This window comes from Metarhizium robertsii (genome assembly GCF_000187425.2).
Source record: "Metarhizium robertsii ARSEF 23 chromosome Unknown MAA_Scf_8, whole genome shotgun sequence".
NCBI classification, from domain to species: Eukaryota; Fungi; Ascomycota; class Sordariomycetes; order Hypocreales; family Clavicipitaceae; genus Metarhizium; species Metarhizium robertsii.
Window position 1 is genome coordinate 1,468,732 of NW_011942226.1, and position 12,534 is coordinate 1,481,265.

Genomic DNA, 12,534 nt, shown 5'->3' on the forward strand with positions numbered 1-12,534 from the left:
CGTCACTTGGGAAAAACTTCATGACCAACGCCGTCTAATTCCTCCTTACGCCTCGTGCCCGCAAAGTTCGTATCGCGTCTTCATCATGGCCCTCGTCAATAGGAGACGTTTATTCACGTCTGGCTATGGATCCTTCTTGGAAAATAATCGTCGTATGGATAGCTTCTTCTTTAATCGCGGAGTTGGCGGCAGCTCTTTCTTGAAGGGATCCTGGCCAAGGAACTTGGGCTTCATTGGTACGTCCGGTCTGCTCTCTGGCGAGTCGTCCAATGCGTCGCCCGAGTCTAGTCGATCGCCTGCCAAGGACGACGACGTACCTGTCCTTGATAATGAACCTGCCTGTGGTTGTGGTCGTGGTCGTGGTTGAGGTTGAGGTTGTCGAGCTGCTTCCATCTCGGGCAATTCTTCATCTCCGTCGTCGTAGTCTTCTGGTGCCTCCCGATCTGTGTCGTCACATACAACCACATACCACCGTGATTGCTCTTCCGCTTGGACTTGGGCACGTAGCTGTTCAAACCACTGCGACTGAGTTTGCTTGACCGTCTTCTCGTACCTTGCCATTTCTGCCACAATGTCTACCCCGAGATCCACCCGGACAACATGATCGGCCACGTAGGCGTATGGCCTCGCAGCATGTTCCGCTTCCTCCACATGGTATTCCTCCAAGAGCTTTACTGGTGACCATTCATGTACGAGTACACTGTCCTCGGCGGCAGACACCTTGGATACAGGCATGTCCAAATCATCGTCGTAAGACTGTGGCCGCTTCTCTCGTGTGGGCGTCGTCTCGTTGGACTCTGGTCGCGTGACGGTGCCGTCTTCGTTTTCTAGCCTTGGTACAAAGTCAAACGACTCGGCGAATTGGCTGAGAATAAAGGCGGCCGTGTCTCGTCCGATGATCCAGTCTGGCGTGCAGTCGTCGAGGTCGTTGAGAATGATGAAGATACGGATGCTGCGGCGGTACCACCGAAATCCATGGCACAAGTATGTAGGCATGGTCCCTGCCGAGCCAGGCAGTGATGCAGTGATGCTCCTGGTCAAATGCTACTCGAGCTCGCCCAGGGCCGCAGGCAGGTGGAGGGGTTGGTTGGCCCGTTGGTCGGATGAGAAGGAAATCTCCCCGTGTCTGAGCTAGCGGCGACGGCAGGACACTCAAGCGTCTGGGAGAAGGCGCTGGCGAGTGGTTTGTGGTCAGATGCAAGGAGAGCACTTGAGCCCTGGTGGCGAGGCTGTCGAGGGGCATTGGCAAGCCGGCACATTGTACGGAGTAAGGGTCGACATGTTGGAGTCGACAATCCGTATGTACATGTGCTGTCGAGGCTGGCGCACCGAGCGCTGGTTGGTATTCCCGCTTGCCACCGAAGCTGCGCAGTTGGGGCAAGAGCTGTCGAAATCCCCACCTGCCGACTCCGTACTCCGCAGCTGGCCGCCTATGTACCTATGTACCTACTCCGTCCGTACTTCTGAACCTGGCAAGTGTGTGAACCCGTTTGATTGTTTGTGGACACAAAGGTACATATGTACGCGATATTCATGCCGCCATGCGACAGATTGACTCTTTTCCCTGTCAACTGGCCCTGGTGTGGGCCTACAATATGACATTTGTATGCACATATGTACTAGTACTACTACTACCTACCTAGGCAGGTACATTTGCACTCGTTGGTCGACAGTCAATCTTGCCCTGGTTGTATGTTGCAAGCCAACAGCAACATTCAAGACGCCACTAACCCAGTGGACACATCCAGCGTCCAGCTCATCGTTGATCCGGCGGCTCGGCACGCAACCCCAAGCAACAACCTTCCTGCCCTTATCGGCCTTAGCGGCGCCGCGGCGTCGCCATCAAGTCGGGCGGCCGATTCAACTAGATGCTAGGCTGCAGAGTAAGTTACTTGCGACGACTTCTGGTCAAATCGGCGGGGTGCGTGGATGGAGGGTGGCAAGCTGGTTACAGTTGGTTGGTTGGGCGACATCCATGTTGGATATTGCATGGTGATCTCCAGACGTGCCATGCGAGTTTAATTGCGCCAATGAGCAGAGCGATCGATTGATTCAAAACACGGCTAGCTAACTACCTAGGTACTACGTAGTAGTGCTGCTAGGTACGAAATACAAAACGCCTTTGCCACCCATCATGTATCCAAACACTAATATGTTGAGTATGCGCCCTTCCTATGATAGGTATTACATCGACGAGTCCACTTCAGGCCTCCCCCCTTTTATGGTGATTCCAACTCCGCCGTTTATTCGTAGACAGATGGTTCCTGGAAAAGGCTCACCCCACCCGACTCTTCATCTTGTTCTTGTAGACCCGTCTCCAACGCATTGACATCAAAATCAAAGTCCATGTCGTTTAATATATCGCCCAGCTCTGCGTCGGTAATATTCATGTCCATATTCATTGGCAGCAAGGAAGGCTGCTGGCTCGTCTGGTCGTCGTCGGCGGGTAGAGCGTGTGGCAGTTGATTCTTCATCCAAGCTTTGAACTTCTCTAGCAGGACAGGGTCATCGGCCGCTGTCTCTATTGCGTTGACAATGTCCTTTGCACGCATCTGCATGGCTGCATCCGTAGGTAGGCGCCCAGTATCTGTGACATTCTTCTTGACAAATTGCACTAGCCCAGCCTCCAGCTCACGAGAGCAGAACACATTTGCCGGGCGGCTATTTTCGGATAGCAACGTTTCCAGAAACTGGTTTGCGGCGTCATGTCCAGCCTTAAACGCCTTGGCGCCATCGCGCATGTTGACTTCGACGTCTTCAAGGAACGGTTCAACGCTGCCCTTGGGATAGGCATATGGTGGCGCAAACCCCGATCCGCCTTGCGATAGTGACCACGAGTAGCCCTTTGGTAGACCTGGACCTGGGTCCTTAGCAATGCCAACATCACGTTTGAATCGTTGAAGCCATTCAGCATTGTCGGCAGCGGTCTGGTTCCAAGGATCATCACTGTCATGTGTTGGTTACCAGTTCGCTAGAAGTAATAGGATGCGCTCATGTGGACTTACTCATCATATAGAATCCATCGTGCTTGATATTGCAGCTCATCGTCAGTCGGGGTGTGCCGATTGGGGTTGTTGGGAGACATGGTCGACTTAACCCAACGTCTCAGTTCCTTGGCTAGACGCCGGTAGCAATTGGCATCATTCAGAAAGAAAGGCATGGCCCTGCCGTTCCTATCAATCGAGAGCAGATGTTGAAAGTCATTTTGGGTCAAATGATTTGGGGGCTCCTCAGTGGACTTGGGTGATTTGTGACACGACGTTGGTCCGGTACTAGCTACAGTGGTTGTGGCAGGGTAAGAGTCTGTCGTCGTGGTAGGCGCGTTATTGGGGGAACCCCCTTCAGGGTGTCGATCTCTGAATGATTCAAGCCAGTGAATACTGTCGGCAGCTGTTTGATTCCATCCATCATCGAACTCGTAGATGATAATACGAGCTTGTCGTTGCAGGTCCTCATTCGTTGGCTCATGTCCAATAGACCGCTGCTGCCTGAGGTAATCTGCCAGCTCCCGTTCCAAGCGAGAGTGGCTGTGGATAGTCGAGTCGATAGATCTTGGGTCCTTGGACCGAACGGTTTGGTGCTGGACGTCTTCACTTCGTGGCAAATTGGCCCGACGTCTAAACGGTTCTAGCCATTCAGTCGACGAGGTAATCAAGCGTAGGAGCCAATTGGCAACCGTCTCAGACGGATGGGTGCACACTTCCTCCACCCTACCGACAATCTTACATGCTTCTTCCTGCAGCTCGTCGTCCATAGCCGTCAGCCCCAACAGCCGCTTCGCAGTGACAAAGGAATGCAGCTGTCGTTCCATAGGACATTCCTCGAATAAGTTGTCCTTGCCGTTAATCTTCAAGGAAGCAAGTCTGCTTTCAGCGGCTCCACGTAACGGACCAAACCTTGCCTTCTGTGCGATGTCCGCGTTGGACATGATGAGATCACGAAGCCACGAATTCTGTGTCGCAATACCTTGCAGGGACAATAATTCTGAAGCGAAAATGATACGGCATCCTTCCAGCCGCATGTCGTCGTCGTTCGGTGCTCCGTGGTGTTGCTCCCAGTGATTGGCGCCGAAGTAAGCCAGTTCCAGTTTGATCAGGTCGTAGGCGTTGCGCGGCGATTCTGGCGGGGAGTGAGAAGCTACGTATGGCAGGGGAGATACGCGTTCATGATGAATCAGATCTATTTCTTAAAAGTTAGACACCGGCAACTGGTCTACGGGATACTGCAAAGGCCTCATACACGGGGGAATAGAGTTCTCAACCATATCAAGAACAGGCACATCAAAACCCCAGTCACCCTTCCAGTCAGCCATGGAGTAACCTGTCTTGAAGTGTTCCGCCAAGTGGTCAACTCGGATGGTCCATGTATCCATGACGATGCCGCAGAAACCGCACCGAGACCGAATCTCTGGTGTTGCCACCTTCCATTGCTTCATAGCCCAGTCCATAAACTTGACGTTGTGTACCAACCGCAAATGTTGGTTCAGGTGATCTTTGCGATAGAATGTTCGTTCTTCAAGGGTTCGCTCTTGGCATGCTGAGTGGTTGTGAGCTTCGATGTGGCCATCATCTGGATTTTCGAGCCCGCAAAAGACGCAGGAAAGAATGCCAGAGTCCGGATTGACTGCACGAGGGCCGTCCGGGGCGCATACCCAGCGCTCCAACGACAAGTGCAAAGACTTCTCATGCCGTTGCCAGTCGTGCTTTGTTCTGAATGTTTCGGTACAGAAAGTGCACTGGAAAGTCTTGAGGGGAGGTGCCAGGCCATTTGTGCCGTCACTGGTAGTCTTGGGGGCTGCACGCCTACGCCGTCTCCGGCGTCCACGGGTACTAAATGGGGCCGAACCAAAGGATCCCCAAGAATTGCGTGATCCATGAGAGTATGCAGATCCTCGAGATCCATTGCTGGAGTGAGATGTACCCAAACTGCTAGTCGATGACTGGTTGCAAAGCGACCTGCTTGAGCCGTCATCGGTATAATTGAAGCTATAGGGACTGTTAAGACCCGACGACAAGGCCGACGACGAAGAAGCCGTGACAGCCCTTGCAATGGCGGTCACAGACGCTGGTTCGTGTTCGGGAGGTGAATGCTCCCAACGCTGTAAAGGGTTCATAGCTTCCAGGGCTGGCGTCCCGCGTCTCTGAGGGATGTCGATAGATGCCGCCCAGTTGCCAACATGAGGTGAGGTTGAACGAGGCGGTTGCACCTTGCCTCTTCGCCGGGCATTGGCCAGCCAGTTGGTGATCTGAGTCTTATTCAAGCCCGTCTGACGTTGCAATGCCTCCTTCTCCTCATCGCTGGGGTATGGATGTCGATTATGAGTAGACAGCCAATTCTTCAAGATTCTCACAGATTCCCTGGAGAACCGAGCCCCAATCTTGGGAGGTGGCCCTGCTCGAGGGGCCCCGGAATTACCACTCTCATCGGCCGGTGTAGCCGACCTGTTGAGAAAGTCCAAGGCTGACGAAGGAAGAGAGTTGGGTTGCGCCATATCTGGGAAAAGCTCTTGGGTCGTGATGGTATTCGGATGATTGCCCATAATGGGCCATGGGTTAGCCGGGAAAACGCTAGTAGGAGCGTCGATGTCGACTGCATCAGACATGGCTCCTCCGAAGCTACACTCGACCCGAAGAGCAACACAGCTCGTACAGTAGCCCTTGTAACGACCTTCCTGGATCTTTTTGCAGGAAAAGCCTCCCGAGGCACAGTGCGCACACGGGTTTGTAACATGCTCGGCAAGGTCTAACGCGGGTGTACCGTCCATGGGCAGGTCAGCTCCAAGAGGATTGGGGTTTTGTGAAAAATGCTGCAAGGCATGGAAACTGAAGTCATCCTCATTCACATTAGCCAAGACGAGGCCAATGTTTTCTGTATCCAGGCCGTCATCCATGCCAGCAAGGGTCGCTTCTTGGGAGAAGCTTTCTGTGCCCACACAGGCACCAGCCTTGTCCCAATTGACGAACTCGTCCATCTCGTCAACGAAGGCCATGTTGTGTGACATGTGTCAAGGAACGAAGGAGACTAAAAGCTGCGACCACAAAAGGGCGCGCAATACCAGATGCTTCCTTCAAGGAACCGGTGGATGTCCCATTCGTCAATGTCAAACGAGGCCCTAATAAGTGGAAGGGCGCACAGGAACTGGGATGTGGCTCAAATAGGGACGCCGGTTGGTTTCCGAAGGCGGCAAATGTGATTGCCGCCGTGTAATTGTAGAACAATAAAGCCGTCAACGGCCCCAGGTGGTTGAAAGAAAGGACAATGCTCAAGCGGCTGCTGCGGGTGATGACGCTAGCCAACGAACCTGTCGTTCCAATCTAGATTCAAAAGGACATTCGCTTTCAATGAGCGATGAATATGATGAGAATGTAGCAAGAAGGAGGGAATGATAAGACGGATGGGGCCAGCCTCAGTTTTGTTCAACAGGCGGACAGTACAGATTAGGAAGGATGGACCAAGGAATTCTGTTATAGCCGGCAGGTGCAACTCCGTACATGGGCTGAGGAAGGCGCCGAAAAGTGGAGGCAAAGACAGCGCTCTCAACTCCCGTTTCCAAAGATTCGGTCACGGTTAGACGCTTCTAGCACTGGGGGAAGCGAAGAAAGAGTCATGAGATGCCAGGCGGCCGCGCATCGGTCGACACTCTCGACATATGCAGCCAGGCCTTAGTGTTCGTGGGGCCAAGGCGCTGGTCCCCAACACTGGCGCAGGCGGCTATCGCAGGGATTGAACTTGCAGAACCCGCTTGGATTGGCCAACCCGGCCAACATGTCAATTGCGCGCCCTTCTCTTGACAGTCGTTGCGTAGTATTTCCCCACATGTTGTCCTCGTTGCGTTCCGCGTTGCCTCCTTCACACCAGCAGGCTGCAGCATAGACCACCACGCCGGACGCCATCAGCATCTCCATCTCGGATATGACTCCACGCTGAATAATAAAAGGAGTAGTAGTTGAACGCTTCACACCCAGTCGTGCCAATCGCGTGCGCACGCAGCTCCAGGCTGGCAAGGGCTCCAGTGGCTCAGTATCCTCACCGTAAGATGCAGCCTGGTTCCCTTGATTTGATACCAAACTTTAGTCTTCTTCTTTACGACAAGCAGAATATCCCACTAACCTCGACTCAACAGAAACACGATTCCATATCTCGACAGCCAACATCATATTCATACGTGAGTGATGTTGCAAGCACATGCCTTCTGCAGAGACGCCCTCTATCTACACGTAGCAAGCCCAGCAGCCAAGTTATTCTAGCACCGGGCTGCCGTCATTGTACTCTCTCCAAGGCATATAGAGTCAATCTCTGTCAAACAAAGGCACGTTAGAGTAACTATGCCATGGCTCCGGGGACATGCTCCGTGCATGCCCCGGTTATTATCTCACCACCGTTTTACTCTAGTCGCACGTCTGCCGGGCAGATCGCCATCATATTCACCCTAAGCTGTCACGGCGCATTCTTGCACCGAGACCGGTCCGCCATAGACTGCAGCGTACTTATATGTACTGCACTCGGAGGCTTCTACTCCGTACTGGGAGAAACTTCGGTGCTCGGTGCTCGGCGCTAGAGTCTAAAACTTGTACGAATGTTAGCTGTTCTCGAGCTACTCCGTACCCCGTATTGACTCCCGTCATTAAATTCGACCCGGTTCTACCGGGAAGATGCATCTAGCCTCGCTTTCTCCCATGTACAATGCTCAGCGGAAGCATTCCACCCAAGGTTCCTGCAACCCTCAGTCAAGGGGTAGGGCAAAAACACCACATGGCCAGAATGAGTTTATGCTTCTTTTTCTCTGGTGCCGCCGTTTCCTAGTCACCTTTCTCAGCAAAGCCAGTCATTCGCACAAACTACTAGTACTGTTGGCGCCCTGGCTAACGCCATTCCTGAACAGACGGCTCTGGAAGGTTCCATGGGTCAGCGTTGTACCAAGTTGGCGACGGCTAACAACAAAGACTGGGGCTACTAACTCGGTTCAAGGCAACAGGGAACTAACTATAACCGTAAGAGCATATTCACCAAACCACAAACTTCGCTCTCGGGTTAGGCTCCGAGTCACCGGAGTCACCACCGCGTCGGAATTTTGGTCCTACTCTCAGGTTAGTGAGACATACACAGTAGTGGACACTACAGTTTCAGTCACACGTGGCCCAGCAGGCCAAACGAATACTCCGTACATGGTTGTGGGTGGTTTTCGTCGCTCTACTGCATGACAACTCTATTTCCCTCGCCATGGGTGCGCCTCCGATCCTGGCGCCGAAGACGCGGGACAAGTCCGTGAAAATCGGTGAATTGAACATTTCCAAGTTGACCACATCTCACAAGTAAATCCATCGAGGACTTCAATTCGAACCACAGTCAACTGCAGCAAAACCCCTTTGTCAGCAACACTTCCGCAGGTACTAATTGTTATCAATGAAATGTTTGATGTACGGCTGCAACTACATAGTGTACTCAAATCCGGTGATGCCAACAAATCATCGCAACATCATCGACGCCAGCCATCCGTACATCCCTTCTGTCCATTTGCCATGGCGGTTGCAGCAGCACAGACAGTAGCAAACCTTATGTACGTGCGTTCTGGCCAAAACTTGGATCATCCACCATTCAGATCCCCCACTTCCCGCCTCATGCAGCCACAGCGTGGTCGCATTATTAATTCAACCCTGGCCGAACAGGCAGCCGGGACGTTACCATATTAGGATCCTCCCATGTAATCGACAGTCTTATATATTGACTAAAGACGATTATAAAGCAAACTCCATATGGCGGACCATCACAACGCCATCAACAGAATCCATAAAGAAATACATCGGTCGGAGTGCGGCTGATACGCACTTCCCAGTTCTATCACCACGGTTGATCAGCTTTTCAGGCAAACACTGGTTATCACCTGATACTAGCAGTAATCTAATCATCAAATAGCTCTATTGGTGTAGCCGTAGCCGTGAGACGTTCAAGTGGAGATATTGCAGGGGAAAGGTTATTCCACTCCTCGCTCATAGAATCGACATGCCAAAATGGAGTGTTTCAATACAGTCGTACTGTTAAATTGTGGCAGCTTAGGCCCAACTGTAGACCAAACACCAAAATCACCCTAGAACACATTAGTGCAAAGTAGGATTATAGCAAAGGGGAACAATATTCCTGGCTTATCCAAGCAACATCTATTCGATTATACTGCTCGATTGTCCACGACCTGGCCCCGCGAGGGGCGCGTTGTGCCGCACCCAATGCAATGCTAAACCATAAAAAACAAACATCGGGCAGTGATTTATGTTGATGCCCTACAAGTGGCTCTGTGGTGCCATTCTCTGCCTGATCTGGTGACTCCGTACTCCCTGGCAATGAAAGATAATGACCAAGAAACCACCCTGGATAAAGGAAAAACATAAGCAACTCGTGGCATCGTCGGCACATGAGTACGTGCCAAGGTTCACCGCACTCCATTACTCTCGCAAACCGCATCCCTCATGCAAGACCATCCAAGGCATTAGGCATTAATTGTTTCACAGTTCCATCAATTCCCGCTCCTTGGCGGCGAGCATTTCTCTCATCTGATCCGCTTCTCTCTGTAGTGCTAATCGGCGCTCTGCCTTGAGACGTTCGTTTTCAGTTTTGTCCGCATGCCCCTGTCCGTCGTTCCGTGACCCCGCACCCGGGGACACATCCTGGACGTGTGGGTTCAACAGTCCACCGGCAGATCTGAGTGGCGGCAGTGTATAATCGTCCATATCGGCGCTACCAGGTCGATTCATTCCACCGCTGCCTGTCGGGTTCAGAATAGATTTGATGGAAGAGATCCGTTTGGCACTATCCGGAACAAGATCAGCGTTACTGCCCACCTCCGTGTCTGTTGTCGAAAATGAACGCTTTCTTCGCGGAGAAAGAAAAGAGGCAGGAGACATGGAAGACTGGCGCTCAGAAACGGCAGCCATGGACGACATCGGCGGCAGTCGATTATCTTCATTCGCATGGCTCGACACACTTTGTGAATATCCGCTCCTCTGGTGATATGCAGAGAGATCCGACGTTGACGGTAGTGGAGACACCTGACCGCTAGATCTCATTACTGCAGGCTGGGGTTCAATCGTCAATGGATGTGCATCTGGTCGACGTCGGGTTCCGAGGTTGATTGATCCATCTTCGTTTTCAGTTCCTCGTTCTGGAGTTACCTCCATCTTAGGTGCCTCTGGTGACTCGGCCATATCCTCCATTTCTTCATCCTGCATGGCAGGTATGACTCGTTTTCGTCGTTTGATTGTTGGTTTCTTCATCGTCACTGGCCGATGAACGCCATGCAGCTTATAATAGAGGCCTGCACTTGACATTAGCATTTCCATCATTGCAGGATGCCATAGCAAACTATGTATGTATACGGCAGTACACTCAAATCACCGATGACACTTACCACAAGCATTGCAGATAGTATGCCCGCTCTCATCCCTTCTCCATAGAGGCGTAATAGTTGTTCCACAATTTTGGCAGGCAATGACCATGGATGCATCTTGATTTTGCGTTTGTAGCGCATTTACATCAATAGGGACAGGTTCTGAATTGGATAAATCTGTTCGACTTCCGCAGCCCCCTTTGGATCTTTGCATCATGTTGAGCTGGGCAGTTTTTGACACCCTGTTGTTAAAGGCTGGGCATCCGTTACATCCCTCGGCACCTCCAGTTCCATTACATCGTCCACCTCCAGGGCAGGTGCCGGTAGGCATTTGTTCAGCAGAAACATAATTTCCGGAATTCACATTCGAGGCTGACTTTGGTCCAGAGGGTGTCGGCTTCGGCGGCGTAGAGCGGGATGATCCAGCGGCAACAACATTCGGTGGTTTCTTGAGACTTGTCGGCCGGGCTGTATTCCTAGCTTTTTGATAGAGGCCACATGCGTTACATATCGTAGCTCCTTGGGGAGATCTCCTCCACAGCGGTGTTCGGGTTGTTCCACAGTTGCTGCCCTGGTCAGTCGCATACCTCATATTGGCTTTTTTTTTTTTTTTTTGGAACAGCGATACGAACCTGCAAACCTGTCCACCGTGACCGGGAAGGTTTCCCCCAGTCGATTTGACCTTTGCGGCAGATTCCGCAGCGGTTAGGACGGGGCTGGGTCCTCGCGACGACTTCCCACCATCGTCGGACGGGCTGGTTCTCAAACCAGGGGAGGCACTGCCATCATGGCGCTGTCGCACACGGCTATCGTGGTCAGACGACTGTCGTTGGGAGGACGAGTCGCGATGCTTGGGGGGCATGGGCCTCGAAGGCAGAGCAGTCCTCATGGAGCCTGGTTCGCGCTGGTGGCCCAAAGGTAGCACGGTTGGTAGCTCACTCATCAGCAATCAGTTGCAGGCGCAGCAAGAAGCCAGACACGATTGGCGGTTGAGGTATCTCGGCGTGATGTCGGGATTTGCGGTGGCGACAGCACCCGTAGCGATCAGATAAGATATGAGCGTCGGGGCGTGATACTCGGCTTAGACAGAAATCTCCCAATGTGCAAATGCGCTGGTAGTCAAACGTCAGGTCAGTTGTCAGTGGTCGTTTGTTTGATTTTCAAATGACAAACGTAATGAAAACAACGAGGAGGGAGGGCGGAAAATGGGTGTCAGATGTCGACTTGGCCCGGGCAAGATGCTTCGAGAAAAGAGGTCGTGAGCGTGTGGTTGTCCTTGTTGAGGCGAATCGGGTGTGCCGAGTGCCGGCCGCGCCAAACGTGGTTGGCTGACGAAACAGGTGAGACGGCAGGAGCAGGTGACTCGTGGCAACGCGAGAAGAAACCGTCAGATTCCTGCCTGACTGTCGGCGACTCCAGGGGCAACCGCGGAAAAAGTATAATGAGAAAGGAGGCAAAGACAAGCTCCAGAAATGCACCTGCCGCAGGCCCAAGTCCAGCATTCGTGACGCCGCAAGGATGGGAAGGAGGGGAGAGCATGTAAATGGGCAAGGGCAGGGGGGCAAGGGCGAACGGGCAAATGGCAGATGGCTGATAGCTGATAGCAGATGGTAGGTACATAGATGGTAGATGGCAGATGGCATGGTTTGGAAGCCAGATGACAGGCGGTCATTCAATGGTACGAGGTGCAGAGCACTGACCTGGAAACCCTGCGCGGGCGAGGTGAGGACGGCGACAGATGGGTGAATGACTGAATGAATGAATAATGGCAAGATAGGGGATAGCCCTCGGGGCGGTCTGCAAATAACCGATACGGAGAACGGAGTACTGTGTTTTGAATGCATGCACCGCCAGGAGCCCTGATTGCATAGCGAGTGGCCGGAGAAACGCAGAGGCGCCGAGACGCAGCCAAACGACAAATGAAGGCCGCGTGTGGGACGACAATCGTGGCAGGGCAGACCAGATCAGCCCGCCAGCCAACCAAAACGTTGCGACGCACGAGAGCTTGCTCCGGATTAAGAGAGATGTGCTCCGGATAATCGAGGGCTTTTTTTTTCCTCTCGTCGTACAAGACGGGTCGGGGCTGCACACCAAGTTCACCTGTCGGCGGCGAGCGGGCGGCTTGGGGCCAAGATGAAGATGCAAATCCACCACTT

At 52.7% G+C, this 12,534-nt stretch overlaps 3 protein-coding genes across 3 annotated transcripts; all 3 read right to left on the bottom strand.

Moving 5' to 3' along the window:
* Positions 1–123: 123 nt before the first annotated feature.
* MAA_01226 (uncharacterized protein) lies at positions 124–996 on the bottom strand (the record flags this gene model as incomplete). The annotated part of the gene is made up of 1 exon (XM_007819224.1): positions 124–996. The coding sequence occupies one exon, from the start codon at positions 994–996 to the stop codon at positions 124–126; it is 873 nt and encodes a 290-aa protein (XP_007817415.1).
* Positions 997–2,243: 1,247 nt separating this feature from the next.
* MAA_01227 (zinc finger domain-containing protein) lies at positions 2,244–5,989 on the bottom strand (the record flags this gene model as incomplete). Its single annotated transcript, XM_007819225.1, has 3 exons — positions 2,244–2,946; positions 3,006–4,179; positions 4,240–5,989. 3 exons carry the CDS (start codon positions 5,987–5,989, stop codon positions 2,244–2,246), a joined length of 3,627 nt encoding a protein of 1,208 aa, XP_007817416.1.
* Positions 5,990–9,497: 3,508 nt separating this feature from the next.
* Positions 9,498–11,267, bottom strand: MAA_01228 (Zn-finger gata type domain-containing protein; the record flags this gene model as incomplete). The annotated part of the gene is made up of 3 exons (XM_007819226.2): positions 9,498–10,306; positions 10,400–10,944; positions 11,011–11,267. 3 exons carry the CDS (start codon positions 11,265–11,267, stop codon positions 9,498–9,500), a joined length of 1,611 nt encoding a protein of 536 aa, XP_007817417.2.
* Between the last annotated feature and the right edge of the window lie 1,267 nt (positions 11,268–12,534).